The 22,021-nt window shown below is 39.2% G+C and overlaps 1 protein-coding gene across 1 annotated transcript in view; it reads right to left on the reverse strand.

Moving 5' to 3' along the window:
* The window catches only part of LOC145256119 (solute carrier family 22 member 21-like), an 81,672-nt gene that overhangs the window by 13,224 nt on the left and 46,427 nt on the right, over positions 1-22,021 (reverse strand). The window contains exon 6 of the mRNA XM_080114705.1: positions 5,031-5,165. Coding sequence (XP_079970831.1) covers positions 5,031-5,165 — 135 coding nt within the window. The remainder of the gene's footprint in view (positions 1-5,030; positions 5,166-22,021) is intronic.

Raw genomic sequence — 22,021 nt, forward strand, 5'->3', positions numbered from 1 at the left:
AACCCCTGTCCGATCACCGCAATGTTGCATCTCTGTACTTGTTTTACAAGTATTTTAATGGAATGTGTTCTGATAAACTCGTTGCACTTGTACTCCTCGACGTACATATCCCCAACAAACTTGCTTAGCAACAAAATCACACCCCTTCACTGTTGAGGTTCCTAAATGCCGGAAAGCTTTTTACTTTAATAGTTTCTTCCCTTGAATAGCTAGACTTTGGAATTCCCTTCCTACTACCTGCTTCCTTGACTGTACTGATATGCAGAAGTTTAAATATAATGTGAACCAACATCGCATGCATGGTCCCAAAGAGTAGTCCCTTACATTACACCCAAGTCGTGGTATGCCTTGTTAGGGATGAACGAAAGTAAGACAAAAAAATTATCCACGTCATAAAGTTACGCTCTTCTGGAAGTTAGTGGTTCAATCCTCGGTGCAGGAGGCACTCGCTTTACAATTAGGATTTCTACACAGTCACAGTTGACGGAACGAGTGTAACAGAGCGCAGATACGCATATGAAAATTCCGGGCCGTGTACGAAGTGACGTCACAGTAGGGAAAAATAAAAAGATTATAAAAAAGAACGTGTGTACAGACAGGCGAGGACGTTCAAGAGGATAGAGATCAAAGAGAAAGAGCACGATCACGTTTTATTTGGGTAAGTACCCGTAAATAAATGTCATTGTTACACAAAAAAGGCGTCAAGTTATTACTTGGCTTATGTTCCTTGCGACGTACTCTGCTACAACGTGTTGGGTGCCTGGTGTCTACATGCTAACGCATGTTTAAACGTGTATAACGTTAATCGGGAGTATACTATCCGGTGGATTAAATAAAGGGTTTTGTCCGAGATTTTGTGCAGCTTATCAAGTTCGGCAAAAAGATTCCTGAGTTCAACAAGGAACACCTGAAGTAGGTTAGAAGTTACATTGACCGAAACGTTGTGAAAATGACACTCAAGATGAGAATAGTGATCCAAATAATACGAATTATCAATCCCCATCTCCAAATTTCAGAAACACGCTTTAACCCTCCAAAACAAAATTCGCATTGCCAGTAATCTAGCAGGCCGCCCAGCGTTGCCCGGTCATAAAATACGCTTAAATATGATATTTTAATTGGTGCAAATTACGTATTTATTATTATGGAGACAATTCTCTATCGATTATTACATTATATATATATATATATATATATATATATATATATATATATATATATATATATATATATATAAATAATATATATATGTATATATCTATATATATATATATATATATATATATATATATATATATATATATATATATATAAATTTACATGGTCGTAACACTGGGCAGGCTAATGTTTCGGAAAAATGGTCGGTTAAAACTCAAATTTTATTTGAGGATTTGTTTCTTTTTTTTTTTTTTACATAGGCATCACCACTTATCAAGGTCTAGAGGCCACTTTAGGATAAGGGTTAAAGAGTGTACAGTAGAAATTGGACAATATAATAATCGTTAGTAATGGAGATTTGGTAAATTTGTTAACTAATACGGAACGGTTCATCAAAAACTTGTTTATGTTAGACTTGAAGACAACCATATTGTAATCAGCTGGAAAGCAGGAAAACGAGAGACAATTCCATAGGCGTGCAGTTCTAAGAAAGAAACTTTGTTCATGGAATCTACGTTTACGTTTAGGTACAGATAAAGAGTGGGGGAAATTATTGATAGTGATTTCTGTTGTGAAAGTTTGGCGAGGGGAGACCATAGATAAGAGCTCAGTCGAGCACTTGCTATGAAAATAACGATAAAGCAGAGACAAACTCGCAACATCTCTTCTGTGAGATAGAGGTTGCAGGGAAGATAAAAGGTCAACCTCTACGAGGCTACGAAGTCTATATTGAACTCTATCAAGGCAGGATAACTCCTTTCTAGCAGCTCCTGTCCAGATGTGGCAACAGTACTCCATCCTTGAACGTACCTGGCTCTTATATAGATAGAGAATTGCATCAGCAGTGAGATATCTACTGGATCGATAGAAGGATCCCACCATTTTTCCAGCGGCCTTGGCAACGGATTTAATGTATGTGTTCCACTTAGGGTCAGGAGTAAAAGTCAAGCCCAGAACTTGTCAAAACATGAGGCCTCCTCAAGACGAGAGCCATTCATTTCAATTGATGCCAGATGGGGATCAGAGCGTTGATGATGCAAAGATAAAAGCTTGGTTTAGATGCATTAAAAGTAGCCAGCCACTCCTTTCCCCATTGTACTACGTGCTCAAGATCAGAGGAGAGAGAATCAGGGAGAACTTGGTCGTTTACGGTCTTAGATGTGCTACCCTATATAGTAGTGTCATCAGCATAAATGTCTACGAATGATGTAAGGATGTAATTTGAAAGATCATTAAGGTAGATCAGGAATAGAGTTGGGCCCAGGATAGACCCCTGAGGGACTCCGGCATTAATACTGAGAACTTCTGATTTCTATCCATCAGCCACTACTCTTATAAACCTATCAGAGAGAAATGATTTAATAATTGAGAAGACATTTCCAGCAATACCGTAGCTGGAGATCTTGTGAAGTAAACCTTTATGCCATACTCTATCAAAGGCCTTTGATATGTCAAGAGTAATTGCCCTAGAAAGGTTGCCTCCGTCGAGAGATTTGCTAATCCTATGAGATATAACTGTAAGCACATCTGCTGTAGATCTAGCAGAACGGAAACCATATTGTGTGTCACTAAGAAGGTTATTTTTGCTGAGATGGTTGATTACTTCTCTATTTAACACAGATTCCAGCAACTTACTCATGACGCACAGGAAACTTATTAGCCTGTATTGAGAGGGGATGAGCGATCACCTGAGTTCTTAAATACAGGGCATACTGATGAGATTTTCCAGGGTGATGGGAAGCAATTCTCCTTAAGACAACGTTTAAACAGTTTTGTAAGGATGGGCGCTAGTCCTGGTTGAAGTCTTTTGAGTACTATTATTGGAATTCCATCAAGGCCGGTTGCTTTACTGAAATCAAGGTTTTTGATTAGCTTGGCAACATTACGTACAGATATTTGTATATCACATAGCGTGTTTTCTGATACAGAAGGAAATATTGGAGGTTGGTGGCCTTGGTAGCAAAGGGTTGAATTGGCTGCAAAGTTCTTGGCAAAGAGTTTGGCTTTGTCTGATGCTAACGAGATTACCTCAGGTCCATTGATGATAGTTGGAATAGAGCACACGTTTCTGTTCAGGATTCTCTTTGGTATTTGCCAATCTGGTGAGAACCAAGTCGCTGCTCAGCTACTTTGGACTTAACGGACTGAGCATATAACTCTCTTGTGTTCTTTATAACTTTTTTTACAGTGGTTGCTGGTAGTCCTAAAAGCAGTTTTAGTCTCAGTACCTCTATTACGTTGGAAGCAACGGAAAAAGTGATTTCTATGTGCAATGGCAGCAGCACATTCTGGAGAGAACCATGGCTGGCTGTTAGGTTTGTGCTGGAACTTTTTCGAGGGTATGAAACGCTCTATACCTACAATTGACCATTCCGTCAGGTCTGATACTATAGAGGATTTCTGGTTTTAGCCGACCATTTGACCGAAACATTCGCATGTCCAGTGTCACGAACATGTACATTTCTTTATATTAATAAATGCATACCTTACTTTTCTTTTATTGAGCACTCTTAATAATCTCGTTAAATTCATTAGTTATCACTCTTGAATACCTGGTGTATATGAGGTGCCTTCAATAAGTTTCCAGGCTTTTTCGTGTGGAGTAGGTTTATTGATAGTATATACATGAAACCCTAATCCCTTTCAAAGTAATCTCCCCCGGCTGCAATGCACTTGTAACAACTTCTGGAAGGCCCCATGGAAGTCCTCTTTTGTGAGCATGTCAATGACCTTCGTCAAAACCACTTCCATCTCTTCAATTGTTTCATAACGGCAGCCTTAAAGGTTTTCCTTGAGCTTAAAGAACAACCAAAAGTCATATGGAACAAAGTCTGGACTATAGGGAGGGTGAGGAACTGTTTTGATGCCCATCTTCATCAAATAGTCTGTGACAAGGATGGAGTTAAAACCTCAACATAGTATTCCTTGTTGAGTGTCTGTTCTGTCAGAAAAAGGGATCATCATAAGTTTCTGGGTGGATTTGCTCTGTCTGGCCTTCTTGGGTCTGGGAAAACTAACATGCTTCGATGGAGAACTCTGTCTCTTGGTTTCTGGCTCAAAGCAGTAGAACCAGTTTTCATGGCAGGTCACCAGAGCATATAGAAGTGCAGGATCTGAATTGATCAGCTCGCCCATCTCCCTGCTGTCAAGGCATCTTCCTTCTTAATGATCTTCTTTAAGCACCCTTGAGACAAACTTTGCACAATTACTCACGTTAATTGTGTGCACTGTTCCCATACTCACATCAAACTCTACGCTTATTGTCTTTTCCATGAAATTCTTTATTTGGCCAATCAACTCTGGTATTCTGACTTCCTTACTCCTCCCACATCTCTTATGCAACTCAAAAACTGATGCTCGATTCATGCAAGATGGTCTAAAAGCAGTCTGAAGCATTCCATACGTTTTTGTGGTATTTTTCCGAGTTTAAAACAGAATTTTTATTGCGTATCGTTCTTATACCCGAACTACCCTGGCGGTTTCAAAGGAGGATAAGATTAATCACTTCTAAAAGGTAGAACGGTCTCGAGGAATTTTTATCTAAGATTTTTACATTGTTGGGCACATCGCGTCCGGGTGCTTCCTCACCGCAAACTGCATAGAAATTCTCAAACACATGATCTAATTTCTTATGTAATATCATCGACACCTGCTTCTAGCGTGCTTTGTTAATGTAGCTAACCTCTGGACCCTCGTATCAATCACGCAAGGTGGACTGGGTTTATTTCCGTTCACTGCCAGGCCGTCCCGACATGTACTTAATGAAACACTTTCTAAATTCAGACTAGTTAACATAATCTCTACATAACAGCGTAGGGTCCCAATAAATAACACTGCAGTAGTATTTCGTCGATTTGTTTTCGGAAACTTACTTGAAAATCATGTAAAACATGAAGAGATTGCCGACGACTTCCATCAAAGCCGTGAGGAAGTAATTTAGATAATAACTTCCGGATAGTTGAGCTGCCGTCATATAAAACATGTTGTACGTCAGGCTGTTCATTAATCTACAATTATACAATGAGAACATTAAAGAAAATAAATGCCCAATCCATGGTTGTGGGATTGCTAATTTTAATATATATATATATATATATATATATATATATATATATATATATATATATATATACATATATATATACTTCATTTACTCACATAAAATTAATATACGAAAGTATAAATTTGTGCGTAAACTTTAAGTATTTACTTCAACAGTGCTCAATACGTAGGTAGAGCTAGTTTACTACATATATATGTATATATATATATATATATATATATATATATATATATATATACTAGCGATATATATTAACTAGCAGGGAGACGCGACGTTGCCTGAAATTGAATGAGGATCAATAAATGTTTCACATTTCCAATAATTTATTGTTATCGAAATTGGCGAAACCATCCATTTTTTTTTTAATCAAATCGATGTATTGTCTGCTCAAGTCGGGAACCAATTAAAGTTGAAAATGCAAGTGTCATGGTTCAATTGTGCTCCAAGCATACACATTAATTTCGCATGCGCCTCTGTCTTATCAAAGAACCTACTATTGATTTTATATATATGTGTGTGTGTGTGTGTGTGTGTGTGTGTTTGTGCGTGTGTGTATGTGTGTGTGTGTGTGTTCATAATCATGGTATTATTTTAGTTTTTTACATGTAAATTCACTGAAACTCCGATGTTTATCAAACAGTGCTCAACGACAGGCAAATAAACGTCTGACCGGAAGACGCTGTTTCTCAAAACGAGTTGCAGCAGAATGTATGCACGTATGTAGCCAATAATGTTTATATAAATAAATAGACTATATATATATATATATATATATATATATATATATATATATATATATACTAGCAAAAGTACCCGTCGTTGACTGGGTTCAAAAACAGCCTGCAGAAAATGGACTTTGATTTATTAAGGTATGATAGCTTATGAAAAGGAAGGGTTGTAAAGAGATAGCTTCGAATTTGGAGATATCAAAACCAAAGCAAAATATGATGAAAGTAAAAATAAAATAGATAAACACTTATCACAATATTCTGTGGATCTATATTAAAAAACCTTGTTAAACTTTGTGACATATTTCCATTCTATGGAGGTCAGGCGCGAACGAACACCCCATAATTTTATCATACCATATTTCTTCAAACTGAAACATAATTATCAAAGTATACTTACGCAGATAGATATGAAAAGTCTTTATTAAAGCGTGTGCCTATTTCCATTCTATGGAGGCCAGGCGCGAACGCAGGCCCTACAATTTTATTATACCATCCCTATTTAAGTTAAAACATATTATCAAGGTATTTTTATGTACATCTATATCAAAAAAACTTGTAAACGTTTTTATTAATTTTTAAATTTTTTATTCCCATACTTTGTGGACCAGACGCGAACGCAGACCTCACAATTTGAATGAACCACCGTTCTGCAGGATCTAACATATCCATTCCTGTGTCTTGATACATCTTCTATCATTATATATTATTAGTTTTTAAAATAGTCAACCATATAGGAGCCTATTCGTGACCATACACACACACACACACATTCAGCTTTATATTATAGATATATAAATTAGGTTGGTTCAAAAATAATGTCGGTTTTTGACATATTGAACGTCAAAAAAACGACATTATTTTTGCACCAACCTAATATATATATATATATATATATATATATATATATATATATATATATATATATATATATATATATATATATATATATAATAAAAATAAAAATTACAATAAGTTTACCAAGGTAATCAAAATGGTAAACTTAAAATATATTATAAATATTAAAGAGTTAATATTTACAAGTAAAATAAACTCAGCCAGATGTAAAAGCTCAATAAAACCGAAAAGGAAATAGAGCTTATAATATGAACAAATGATTAATAAAACATGTTAAAAGACATCTTGAAAAAGAGTTAAAAAACATATTTAATTTTAAAAAAGGAAACACAAGGTAAGTGGATAGTCCTTAATCCGCGGAGTTTCGAAGAAATACTCTCCTTCTCATCAGAGGGCAGGAAATAGAAAAATGCAGGATCGGATTTTGCATATAAAAGTATTTAATGAAACTACAAGTAAGTCACAGATCTTACTTGGTTAAAATAGGGTGAGGTAAGGGGAACAGGAGGCAAAAGAAAAATAATAAAAAGATTTCACATGAATGGACAGTCCGGTGAAGGGTAAAAATCCAAAAATGGTAAAATCCAAAACGGTCGAATTTAAAATTTCAATCCAATGGGTAAATTCCAAATGGTTCAAAATAATCCAAAAGGCAGAGTTCCTTGGAAAAAACCGCAAATAGAATGAATTGCAAATCATTAAAAGAAAAGAATTTTTTGGATTCATCCAGCCTTGACAGACGTGTTTTTAAATATTCTCTCCAGTACTTTTCTTTTAATGATTTGGTTAGAGTAGACTTGGGAGTAATGGCAATTAAAGGGTGGCTCCATACTCCCCAAAGCCCCCAAGCCGCGGCCTCACCAACGGATATAGTTTAAGGTCATATCCAGGACCATTTTGCTCGGAATGGATCAAGAGAGGGAAGAATTTGTAACGTTTTCTCGGATCTAGACTTGAATGACTTAGTTTAGAAATGCGTGTAAGAAAGTTTGAAATGAACATTTCTTTCTGAAATCTGATTTAATTCAAATCAATAAAGACTAACTTCTCGAAGAATTAATAAAGTCAAAATAAGTGATTTTTAGAACTTCGGTTCCATATTATCATGTCTGAAACCGACGGTACCGATGACTGTTCTCATCTAAACTTTCTGAAAATTAAAAAAGTATGATATATATATATATTATATATATATATATATATGCGTAGATCATCGTATAACGATTTGATCACTGTCTGTCTGACGTAATGAACATTTAAATTAAAATGTTTAAAATTCAACGCTATTTCAAACGGTTAATAGTAGCCGAATGGATACGGCCTCCGCTAATCGAGCCAGAGATGTCTCGTGTCGCGGGGTTCGAATCGTTCGACTGGTAGTAATCGTGACACCCTGCACTGAAGAATCCCGAAAGGATGAAACACTAGTGTCTGTAGGTATTTAATTATTATAGTAAAAAAAAAATAATTATATATATATATATATATATATATATATATAATTGTTTACTATAATAATTATTAAATACCTACAGTCACTTGCGTTCTATCCTTTCGGGAGTCTTCAGTGCAGGGTCTCCCGATTAACACCAGTCGATAGATTCGAACATAGCGACACCAGCCATCTCCGGCTTCATTAGCAAATACTGTATCTATTCGGCTACCGTTAACCGCGGGAAATAACGTTGAAATTTAAACATTTTATTTTTAAATGTTTTGTTTTACACCAGTCAGAGTGATCTAATTATGTGATGATCTGTGTATAAGAGCTAAATTGACTGACTTAATTTTAACTGAAGGTGCTCAACGATAAGAAACGAGTTTCTTAAAGTGGCTGACATATTTACTATCATAATTATTAAATACCTACATACACTAGTGTTTTATCCTTTCGGGAACCTTCAGTGCAGGGTGTTACGATTAACATCAGTCGATAGATTCGAAACCAGCAACAGAAGCCATCTCTGGCTTCATTAGCAAGGACCGTATCCAACATACATACATATATATATATCTATAATATAAAGCTGACCGTGTGTGTGTGTGTGTGTGTGTGTGTGTGTGTGCGCGCGCGTGTGTGTGGTCACGAATAGGCTCTTACATGATTGACTATTTTAAAAAGCTGATTACATATAATGATAGAAGATGTACGAGGATCAGGAATGGGTATGTTTGATCTGGCAGAACGGTGGTTCATAAAAATTGTGGGATCTGCGTTTGTGCCTGGCCCCCAAAGTATGGAAAAAAAAACGTTTACAAGGGTTTTTGATATAGATGTACATAAGAATACTTTTATAAGTATGTTTCAACTTTAATAGGGATGGTATAATAAAATTGTGACCTCCTAAGAATGTAAATATGTCACAATGTTGAACAAGGTTTTTTTAAAAGGGGCGAGAGTCCACAATAACACCTTAACTTTAATCTTAATTCACGTTAGCTTTTATTTATTTTTTTGAGTTGAATCATATTGTGTCGAATAAATTCACCTCATAAATTGACGTTCTTATTAAAGTGAAAGCCAAAAAAAAAACCCCCAAAAGTCGGAACTTTAGACATTTATCGACATAAATTTTACATAACTCTGTTTTTTCCTTCTCCACTTACACGTGGCACTCTTTTGAAAATAGATAAATAATAAAAAATAAGAACGTTACTTGTTATCGTGTCAAAAGAAGGAAAAAATCCTGCTCACGTGATTACGTGTCTTTTTAAAACCATTTGCATAACCTTTTTATTTTTATTTATATATCTGTTTAAGCTTTTTTGTCAGTGAATTCAGTTGATTACAACCCTTTCTGCATGTTCTTTACATGACAATAGTACAACCCTGAACCCGACGGCGCAATACTACACCGTGCAATACTGTAAAGCTGAAACGAAGCTGTTCTGCTTGAAAAGAGCGCCATTTTCTTCTTATCTATATTTATATTGATTCTTTACTTTAAAAAACTAAAGTAATTGCGTGTTTATTTTTTTAATATTCCATTTTGCTGTTTCGGATTATTTTAATAAAGTAAGTAAAGCTTCATTATTTTTCAAAACTTTTTTTGTTTCTTTGCTTTTCGATATTTCGTCGATATTATTTAGTAAGAGTGTTTAGCAGAAAAGCCAACAAACGACTACCCGAAAAATAGATATACAAGAAATAAATGTTACCATGGTCAATAAAAGTTCAGTTCATGTTTTATTTTGTGTTGAAATAGTTTTTAATTCTCTTTACTTGAAATAATTTCAGCGAACCGAAATTAAAACGAAATTTGAGGCGATAACTATTAAATGACTTTTTATATAAACTACACATCCCATAATCGAATATTCCTCAAGCACAAAATAACGGAAAACATTAAAATATGTTTATAAATATTCCTTACGTTGACGGAACTCTCTTAAATTGTTAACACAGAATGCTCAGGTTTTTAGACCCGCTTTCGATGAATATTACTAGTTAGGGAATTATGGCAACAACCTTAAATCTAGCTAGTTTAAATGCGAGGGGCATGAGATCCTGAAGCAAGGCTGCTCGCGTGCTGAGGGATCTCGTGACCTTGAGGTAGATATAACTACGATTCAGGAGACCCACTTAGTTGGGCCCGGGGATTGCGATATGCTGGTGAACGACTGACGTTTACTCAGCATATGGCAATTCTCGTAGTCGTGGGGTTTCTGTGCTAGTGAGTCGCGCCCTAGCTGCGAAGGTTACTGTAGTTCACGCGGACACTCATGGAAGGCTGGTCGTGGTCGATGTTGCCGTTAAAAGCGGTAAGTTCCGGATTTTGACTGTTTACGCGCCCGATATCGCTGGGGAGAGTTCCCCTTTTTCTGCAGGTTGAGCTGGACCCCAAGATAGATAAGGTCGGGGGGTGGAGGGTCGGAGAGGTGTGAAAGCAGCCTGTCTGACCTGATGGTCTCGTGCAATCTTGTCGACATATTCCGTCTGGATAACTCGGGGAGGGAGATGAGGACGTGGCAAAAAAGTGTGGCCTCCTGTTCAAGTACCTACTTGGATGGGATGTTAGTTAGAAGAAGCTACATAGATTTCTTATCTTGTCCCACGTTCCACTGGCTAGGTCATTCGGACCATAAATTAGTAATGGCCCGTTTGAGAGTAGGTAATAAGCCTAGGTTGGCTGGCTACTGCAAGTTGAACGCCTCCTTACTGGGGATGAACGACTTCCGGGAACAGCTGACAGCACTAATTCAGCGGGAGTTAGTGGGGGCGGTTACCGGGAGTAGCTGGTGGGTTAGACTTAAGGCTACCATTAGGCTCTTTTGCATCCAATATAGCCAACACCTCGTGTTAACTAGAGCACGGACCAAAAGGCACCTAGATGATGGGCTGACTCGGGCGGTGGCTGGTGGGGACCCCCTAGAGATAGCAGCAATTAAGGGGGACCTCCAGCGCTTGGCTAGCGAGCGTTACGAAGATCATGTAGTTAGAGCTAGGTTAAACAGAGTCTCTAATGAAGCCGTGAACGTTGACGCTGTTGAGCGTAAGTCCGCCTTAAAACGCGGCCCGGATGGGTATATTTGGAAGGTGAAACACCTAGAAGGACATACTCTCGTATCGACTCGAGAAATTTGCAATGGGTTTCAGCAACATTTGGAGGAGCGTTTTGCCCAACTACCCAGTCTTCGCGGCCAGGAGTTTGGCAGCTATTTAGCTGGCTCGCCCCAACTTACTGCGGCTCGAGCAGCTATCTGTGATGGGATGGTTACGGAGCGTGAGGTCATTACTGCGTTGAAGCAGGTTGGCCATAACAAATCTCCAGGGCTCGATCGTCTGCCCTACGAACTGTATTTGAGGCTGTCGCCCATGTTTGTTCCTCTTCTGACGGGTGTGTTTAATCACTGGTTTGCTCAGGGATCCCTCCTTGGGTAGGTAACCAAAGGAGTGATCACACTTCTGAAGAAAAGAGAGTGGCATGGCGGGAAGGACTTAGATGATTATAGGCCCATCACTCTGCTAAACACATAGTTGAAGATTTTGTCCCGCGTTCTTGCAAACCGATTGCAGGTTGTTATCGGCGACTTGGTCGAAACGGATCAGACTTGTTCTGTGAAGTGGAGATCGATTCAAGACAACTTGCACTTGGTGCGCACGGTCATAGAAGGGCTAGAAGACGACACAAGAGCCACGCTGATCAATTTAGATCAGTCCAAAGCGTTTGATAGGGTCGACCATGGTTTCTTGGAATCTGTTATGGAAACCGCCGTCTTTGGTCCGGACTTCCGCAAGTGAGTTTCCATTCTGTATCGTGATCCTGCTGTAGCAGTACAAGTAAATGGTAGGTTGTCGGAGTCCTTTGGGATCTCTCGGTCGGTGCGCCGGGGCTGTCCGCTGTCACCTCTGTTGTATGTCCTGGCGTTGGAGCCCTTCCTTCGCAAATTATGGGACAAGGCGGCTAGACCAGTCCTGTGCGGCATACCTCTACCTGGTGGCAAATTCGCCAGGGTGTCCGCGTACGCTGATGATGTTACCGTCTTTGTGGGGCGAAGGATTGATATTAAAGCGGTGATGGAGGCGGTTGCTGAGTATGAAAGTGTCACAGGGGCCGTAGTCAATCGCAGCAAATTCGTTGGCCTGCGGTTGGGCGCCTGGACCTGGGTAAACTCGCTTCCAGGTGGGTTCAGCTGGACGGATGGCCCGGTAAGGATTCTTGGTGTGTGGTTCGGGCCTGAACTCCAGCTGGACAAAAATTGGTCGGAAGTACAGACGAAGGTCGAGTCGTCAGTAAGGACTTGGATTCACAGGGGCTTATCCCTGAAGCGTCGTGCGGAGGTGTGTCAAACATACGTCTTTCTGTTGATCCTTTACCACTTGTCAGTACTTCCTCTTCCTGCGGACTGCTGTAAGGCGTTAGAACAACTCCTTAATAAACTTCTTTGGAAAGGGGGAAAGCCGTATATCCGTAGACAGGTTTGTACATAGAAACTCAGCGAGGGAGGCTTGGGAATGCCTGACTTGTTAAGTCATAAGTATGCCAAAAGATTGGCGTTCCTGAGTCGGACACTGCTTGAGGAATTGTTCTGGGTACAATTTGTGGAGCAAGCTTTTCCACAGCTCATATCCTCTCCTGCTGCTGAAGGTCACAGAAGACTCTTGGGGAACGGCAGTTCCTCTCCGAATGCCGAGCCGCCCTTAGGGCATTGCCGGGGTTCAGTGACCTTGCACGGCCTAGGAAGAGGCTATATCGAGATTTAGTGGTGGGTACCGCAAAAGATCCGCTGGTTGAGCGGCTGCAAATGTCGAGGGAGGAGGTCCTCTCTCAGTGGAACTGGGCGCCAGCCAAAAGCTTTTTAAATAATTCAGAATTCTCTTTGACATGGATGCCGGTCCAAAATGCGCTGCCACTTTTCAGCGTGCTTGCCAGGGACTGCAAGAGGGAGGAATAGTGCACTTTTGCCCCCGCTGCGAGGATGACGAGGATGAAACAAGGGATTACGCCTTTTTTCTTTGCAGCAGAGTTCAGAGGCTCTGGGAGTACGTCGGAAAGGAAACGGCTCGCATCGACCCCGAGAGGTTGGTGCCACTTGATTTGGCGTACGTCGTCGACAACATGGACCCGCCGTATACTGGGGAAAACGGTTGGTGTTTCTCATGATCCTAGCTGAAGCTAGGTTAGTGACGTGGGTTACACGTCTTAACATTGTCTATGGGGTTGAATCTGTTTCGGATCGGGATCTGGTCGCTTACATTAAGCATTAGCTTAAAGTAAAGATCAGATGCGATTGGAAAAGATTACATCGCATAGACTTTGATAGGAGATGGGTACACAACATTAGTTTGTGCATCCGACGAGGCGCTAGGTTTAAGTTTGTTTTCCCACCCTAGTAGTGTTGGTCAGGCGGTGCTAAGGTTCTACGGAACCCAGCCCTGAGCAAAATTTTTAGAGTAGGGTTAGTTAGGTTGTAACCACTTCGAGTGGAAAATACTTTATTAGGTGCTAGACTAGGACCAGTATGATAGTTGATCCTACTCCCGATATTTTTTTTCATTGGCATTTTCATTTCAAATGAGGCTCTGGCAGTAGATAATGCCAGGGCCGGGCCAAACACTAAATAACCTGTTGTTCTTGGCCTTCGGGCCGGGATCAAAGTGTAGTATCTTACCGGCAGATACTGCAAGCAAAGACCATATGTGGGGGCAACCCCACATATAAGACCTTGGTCAATGTAGGGGCAACCCTTCATATCAGTTGTCAATATCCAGCTCCCCTACTGCCTGGGGAGTTCGTCCCCATTTCCCCTTCACTCCTCACATTAAAAAATGGCCTTGTGCCTAATTTGCTCGGTGGTGGAGCAAATAAATAGCCTGTTGTTCTTGGCCTTCGGACCGGGATCAAAGTGTAGTATCTGTTCTGCAGATGCTGCACTTAAGGTAATTTGTCCCAGTCAATGGAGGGGAAACCCTCTATACTGGGACAATTATTATTTTTGGTCCAAACCAGAGTGCCCCTTTTGCCTTTTTTCGGGGAGCTGATTTAACTCCACTTTAAAAACGACCTCGTGTCACATTTTGCTTTGGTTAGAAAACAAATAAATACTAATAGAAAGAGGGTGTTTAATATGAATATAAATACACACAAAAGAAATACGTATTTATAGGAGTATAGATATGTATGTGAAGAGAGAGAACTATATGTATAGTAGTTTAAGAAGAAGGAAAATCAAAAATCTTTTACCCATTACACAATATAATGAAGGTCAGTAATCTTGCCGTTCTATCAATCATAAGCGTCTTACCTCCCACTTTATACACATCATCAAATGAATTTCAATTAAATCATTTCGAAAACAAAGAAATCAAAAGAATGTCTTTTAGTCTCCTTTTTTTTGAAAGAGCTATATTTTTCCCGATATTTTTTACTGATTTGTATTTGTAATAGTTTTTAGAAAATAAATAGATATACAAAGATTATTAAAAAAAACACCTACACGACTTTCGTTCATTTGTCTATTTTTGTCCATACGTCAAATTACCTTTACATCCGATTTCCTCCATTGCTATAGCCTTCTTAAACTTTTACACTTTGTTTACAAGCAAGGTTTCAAGTAATCTACCTATATATATATATATATATATATATATATATATATATATATATATATATATATATAAAGGGTGGAACGATAAAGTCGTCGCCCTAAGCAGACTAACACTACAGCTTGAAACTTATTGAAAAAATACATCCAGGTACTTTGATTATGTAGTAGATCTGACATCTATTCAATGTAGCCGCCTTCAGCCTCAATCATCGCCTCGATACCTGTCCGGAATTGGGAACATGCATTTACCACAAGCGCCGGTGGGAGCTCGACGAATACTCGGTGAATGACGGCGATCAGGCTAGCTTTGGTGTTGTGGAAGGTCATGTTGGTGATGTTTTCGACATATGTCCAAACGAAGTGGTCCAGCGTGTTCATGTCGGGGGAGAAGGGAGGGAGTAAAACAAGGGTACAAAGTCGTAGCACCTCCTTCTGAAGCCAAGCTTGGTTTCTTTGAACTTGTGGGCTGGCGCCGAGTTCTGCTGCAACACCAAGGGTCTGCCAGCGGCCACCTGATTGCACCAGCGGACCACCACACTCTTCATCGCATCAAGGTACACGTTGGTGTTGACTTTTAAGCTGACTTCGAAGATTTGAGCAGCTATAATGTGGTCTCACTTGAAACCGCATCGAAGACCATGACCTTGGCCAGAAACTTTGTTTTTATCACAATGGACACACAAAAAAACAAAAACAAAAAAACGTTTTATCTGATACGGAAATGGAATTATGTCGTCTTTTCTAGGGCGATATTTTTATCGTTCGAATATATATGTCCTGTTAGAAGTCAAATTATAACAAATTCTACGCATTAAATTAGGCTGTATTTAATAACGTGTCGAATGTAGTCTTCCAAGTAGTCTATTATGTCTGGTTTATAAATGTAGACATGTGATTTTACATATCCCCGATAAAATGATCTAAAGAAATTAATCACATGAACAAGGTGACCAGTTGACTGGACCATTTGGTGAAATTATTCGTTCATCAAATGTATCTCTCAGTAAGTTGATCGTATCATTTGCAAACACTATTTTGATTGACGTTTATTTATGATAAATTTCCATACCAAGCTGAACTTAGAGTAAACGATAGTTGGCAAATCTGCAATTAAAAAAAATGGAGTTGGCAATTAAAAGTTCGCCGCCTCTAAAAAACGCCCTCGTCTGTTTATCCTAATATTTAGTTTTACTAGCAATCTGCTTCCACACAGGCACGCATAAATATATACACATACATGCATTTAAAAGCATGCTTAGAATCTTAAGCGATCTTTCGGCTGAAACGTATGAGATAGCAAGTAAACGGACACACACACAGACACACACACACAGACACACACACATATATATATATGTATATATATGCACATTATATTTTTATTTTCAGAAAGTTTAGATTAGAACAGTCATCAGTTCTGTCGGTTTCAAACCTGATAATGTGGAACCGTTTTAGGTCCCCATATCAGGCTCTCTTCAGCCGATATTGATCTCTGAGTATTGGTTGAAGTGCACTTACGATGGGCGTACAATAAGTAATGCCCCTGACAAACTTCCCATAGCAGTAGAGCAACGAAACTTGGCACAGTTATTAGTCTTTCTCTACATAGGAACCACTCAGAGTTATGCATTTCTTCCTTCGTTTGATGCAGCTCTGGAAACCGTTTTTATAGAACACCCCAGGTTGGTCCTCCAACCACGACGTGACTTCAGAAATCAAGGCTGTATCATCTGGGAAATGCTTTCTTTTCAAAAACAACTTCATGGCTGGGAAGAGGTGAAAGTCAGAGGGTGCAAGGTCAGGAAAGTAGGGAGGATGGGGTAGAATTTCATAACCATACGCCTGTGCTTCTGATCTGGCGACATGCGAGTTGTGGACCAGAGCGTTGTCCTGCACGAGGAGGGTACCTTTGCTGATCTTACCCCGCCTCTTGATTTTGATAGCTTCCCTTAATTTCCTCAAAAGTGAAGCATAATAGGCTCCTGTAATTGTGGTGCCCTTTGCCAGGAAATCTGTCATCACTACTTCGTCCTGGTCCCAGAAGACTGTGAGCATGTCCTTGCCACCGAAGAGCTGCACCCTTGCCTTCTTTGGAGGTGGTGAGGTGCTTCCACTGCATTGACTGGGCTTTGGTCTCTGGATCATAGTGATGGACCTAGGTTTCATCCTGTGTAATCAATCTTTTGAAAAGGTTTGACTCATCTTCTTGGCACATCTTCAAATTCATCCTCAAGCACTCGACGCGTTCTCACTTGTGTGAGCAACCTGGGAATCCATCTGGCAGACACCTTATGCATATGCAAATGGTCATGAATGATAGTTTCCACAGATCCTGTACTAATTTTGACATCTTGGGTTATTTGGCGAATAGTAATGCGCCGATCTTCCAAAATGGCAGCCTCAACTTGACGGATAGATGCCTTATTGTTCTGGGGTAACTGACACCCCCTATTCCTGTCTTCACATGGACTCTCCCATCGCTGTGAAAGGCAGCCATTTTGAACTCTCTAATCAGAGATTCCATGCCAGCCTAATCGTTGACATGACTTTAAAGACTCTCCTGTTTGATATTGTGAACCCCTAAAATAAGGCCACAACATTTGGCGACGTAGGAATGAAAAAACCTCACAAGGACCCTTTCCTTTAGACTAATAATCGAAAACGCCTATTTTTCTGACTCAACTTTAAATTTTTCTACCAGCTTTGAAAAGTTCAACAAGTTTACTTCTTTTTTTCAACAACAAGAAAAAAGAAAGAAAGTTATCGCCAAACCAAAACTGTGAGTAGAAAAAAAATATATATTGCTGTCCTAATCAATTTCTTGTTTTAAAACGAAATAGATTACATTCTATGCTGGAAAAAAGTTGTTGGTGAACTTGAATTTACGCTTTTGTATTTTTGAACACACGTGTTTCCTATTTTTCTGATTCAACTTTAAAAAGTTCAACAAGTTTACTTCTTTTTTTCAACAACAAGAAAAAAAAGTTATTGGTGAACTTGAATTTACGCTTTTGTATTTTTGAACACACGTGTGGTTAGCTGGCAAGCAACCATTTTTTTTCTCTGTTACGGTGAACGAGAAAAATAAAAACAGAAGCAGAAAAGTCATTAAACCGACTCTGCATAAGACACTTGCATCTAACCCACAATTATTTATTGAAACAAGTTCTACCAACGTGCCAATGTGGATATGTACTGACTATAAAAGCATATTCGAGGATTGTAAAAATACAACTCTATAAAAGGAAAATATTTCAGCAGCAACAACAACAAAAGGAAATTAGAAAAATACTGAAAGTCGAAACTAAAAAAGTTTATGGACTTCAAAAAAAAAAAAAAAAAAAAAAAAGAGAAAAAAAACGGTAACTTTAAAAGATTTTTTTCTCTCTCTCTGATATTTCTTAAATACTTTTGATGTTGGCAAAATTCTCTGACTTCAACAAATAGTACAGTTATTCACTATTCTTTTTTCCTTTCATGGAAATTAAACAAAAACTTTTTAAGTGTCTTATTACATTTTCTGCTAAGATACAGCACGGAACTTTTTTTTCTTTTCCTTCTGTCCCTCCTCATGTGTGAATATTTATTTCATATATCATCTTCATAAAATTGTTTTTTTCTTGGTGAAATTTCTCAGACCTAGAAATTCGGAGACTAGTTATTTTTCAACATGGAAGAACTTTCAAAGCAAATAGCTGCTATGATACGGTTGCAGCAAAATCAGTTCTCCGAAATACAAAAACAAATAGAAGAAGAAAGAAAGCAAATGGAGGAGGAAAAACGAAAAAGAGAAGCAGAAAGGTTCGAAGAAAGAGAAGAAAGAAAACGAAGAGAAGAAGAAAGAGAAGAAGAAAGAACACAATTTAATGCCCAAATACTTGAAATGCAAGAACAAGCAAAGAGAAAGTTGGAAATATTATTTAAGGTTATATCTAAAAAAGACAGTAGAGAGTCAGACAAGGACGTTTTTTCCCAAACTGCAATCTGGTCAGCGTTGGAAACTTTTCAGTACCGGCCTGATGAAGAATGACCTTTTGAAGCCTATTTCCGCAGATTCGGCGACGTGTTCAGAATTGATTGTAAAACTTGGAGCGAGCAGATGAAGGTTCGTCTCTTACTACAAAAATTGGGAGCCATGGAACATAGTAAGTTCGTGGATTATATACTGCCAAAACACGAACGAATTGTCATTTGACGAGGCTGTAAAATCCTTAATGGAGTTATACTGCCCGAAAACTAGTTTATTCCATAAGAGATGGAAATGTATAAACCTGACTCGCAAAGAAGACCAAGACTACACAACATTTGCGTCAGTCGTGAACAGGCATTGTGATAATTTTAAATTATCTTCGTTAACGGCCGACAATTTCAAGGTCTTGATTTTTATTCAAGGTTTAGTCTCAACCAAGGACGCTGAAATCAGACGCAGGGCATTGAACACACTCGAAAAGGAACCGGACATTACCCTTCAAAAATTGGCTGAGGAATGCCAAAGAATTATTTCTGAGAAACAGAACTCCAGAAATATAGAAGAGGCAAATGTATCATACATCAAGAAAGTGCAAAATAAAAAACCGTTCTTCCCAAAAAGTCAAGTGAAAACCAAACGCAATACTCAGGAAACATACCAAAATAAGCCTGATTTACCACGTTACCCATGCCGAGGATGTGGAGAACTCCTCTGGCAGAAAGATTGTCCTTACCGGTCCCGTAAATGCGATCTATGCAGACGCAATGGCCACAAAGCCTGGCATTGCAGAGTAAAAGGACCTCGCAAGAGTTACGTCAAAACGACGAGAATTCTAGGGAAAGATGAAAATGTACGGAAGTACGTAATAGTCAAAATTGGGTACAAAAACGTAAAGCTTCAACTTGACAGTGGCTCAGATTTGTCCATAATAAACTATAATACTTGGTGTAAAATTGGGAAACCAAAAATGAGACAAACCAACAGAGTGGCTCACTCGGTAACGGGAGAATGCATTAGGTTTGAAGGCGAAGTCACTACAAATGTAACATTGAAGGGCAAAACTTTAACACTAAAAATGTTTGTGTCAAAGAAATAAAATAATCTTTTCGGGACAGACTGGATTCAACAATTTGAACTCTGGGACTCGCCCATGAGCGATTTTTGTCAGAAAATAGACAGCCCTACAGCCGAATCAAAAAAACTTAAGGAAGACTTGATGGAGTCATTTCCTAATGTTTTTTCGGGCAAATTAGGCTGCTGCACAAAAATGAAGGCGAAGTTCGAATTAAAAGATAACATCACCCTGGTTTTTAAAAGGAAACGCAGCATACCATTTGCCTCCATACAAAAAATTGACTCGTCAAGGCAGGAATACTGACCCAATGCGACTACAGTGAGTGGGCTGCCCCCACTGTATACGTAAAGAAAAAATCAATGGATATTAGAGTCTGCGCAGACTTCTCGACAGGGTTGAATGCAGCACTAAGGGATCACCACTACCCGCTACCTAGCCCCGAGGAAGTATTTACGAAACTCAATGGAGGAAACATTTTCTCAAAACTAGATTTAAGCGAAGCATACCTACAAATTCCCGTGGAAGAAGAAAGCTCCAGACTCTTGTGTATTACCACCCATAGGGGACTGTTCAAGTTTAATAGGTTAGCTTTCGGTATCAAGGTCGCCCCGGCTATCTTTCAGCAAATAATCGACACTATGTTGAGCGGCTTTGATTTTTCTATAGGATACCTAGATGACATTCTAGTAAAAAGTGAATCTATAGAAGAACATAAAATACATGTTTTTCGGGTATTTGAAAAAATAAGTGAGTATGGCTTCACACTGAAAGACACCAAATGCGAATTTTTCCCCAACCAAATTAAATACCTTGGTCAGATAATAGACAAGAACGGTAGACGGTCCGATCCTGAAAGGTCCACAGCGATAAGAAATATGCCTGAGCCACATGACTTAACAACTTTGCAAAGTTTCTTAGGCTTAGCCAACTATTATCAAGCTTTTATTCCAAACCTGCATACTTTACGTGCACCCCTAAACGAGCTACTTAGAAAGGACAAAGTTTGGGATTGGACCACAGAATGCCAGACTGCATTCGAAAAGCTAAAAAACGCGCTCACATCAGAACTGTTCCTGACCCATTATAATCCGAAACTGGACATAATCGTCGCTAGTGACGCTAGCGCATATGGAATTGGCGCATGCATCCTACATAAAATGCCTGATGGTTCAACGAAACCGATAGCACATGCGTCTAGAACCCTACTACCGGCGGAAAAGAATTATTCCCAAATAGAGAAAGAATCTCTAAGTATTATTTTCGCTGTGACTAAATTCAATAGATTTTTACATGGAAGACATTTTAAGCTTCAAACGGACCATAAGCCGCCCATCGCTATCTTTGGTTCAAGAAAAGGATTGCCTACACATACGGCAAACAGACTGCAAAGATGGGGAACAATCCTACTCAATACCGACTTCGAAATGGAGTTTCTACCATCAAAGAAGTTAGGACATGCTGACGGCCTATCCCGGTTAATACCAAAAACTGGAAAACCGCTTGAGGATCCTGTTATCGCATCACTTCAATCAGAGAAGGACTACAGTTTGAATCTATGTAACACAGTGAAAGAACTTCCGGTTACCCTTTACGACATAAGAAAAGAAGCCGAGAGTGACGATTTTATAAAAGAAACCAAAGCAAAACTGGAATCGGATGAACCAGTAGCAGAAGCTTTCTCAGTGTGTGACCAGGTTCTACTATACAGAGATAGAGTAGTTATTCCAGCGACTCTACATAAAAAAATCCTCAAGGATTTTCACACAGAACACCCTGGCGCCACCAGAATGAAGAGCCTCATACGTTCATACGTGTACTGGAAAAGCATGGACAAGGACATTGAAGAAAAAGTGAAATCATGCAGAGGATGTGCTCTAGCGGCGAAAGCACCACCTATTCAATTCAGTCCATGGCCCAAAGCCGACTATCCATGGTCACGAATACATGTGGACTATGCAGGACCACTTGATGGACACTACTACCTTATAATAGTGGACAGTGTTTCCAAGTGGCCCGAAGTCTTTAGATGTAAGAGCCCAACTACGGACTTCACCATAAAAACTCTTCATGAGTTATTTGCACGATTCGGAGTGGTCGACTGTTTAGTGTCAGATAACGGC

Source organism: Euprymna scolopes, chromosome 32 (assembly GCF_053919585.1).
Source record: "Euprymna scolopes isolate OS-2025 chromosome 32, ASM5391958v1, whole genome shotgun sequence".
Taxonomy (NCBI): domain Eukaryota; kingdom Metazoa; phylum Mollusca; class Cephalopoda; order Sepiida; family Sepiolidae; genus Euprymna; species Euprymna scolopes.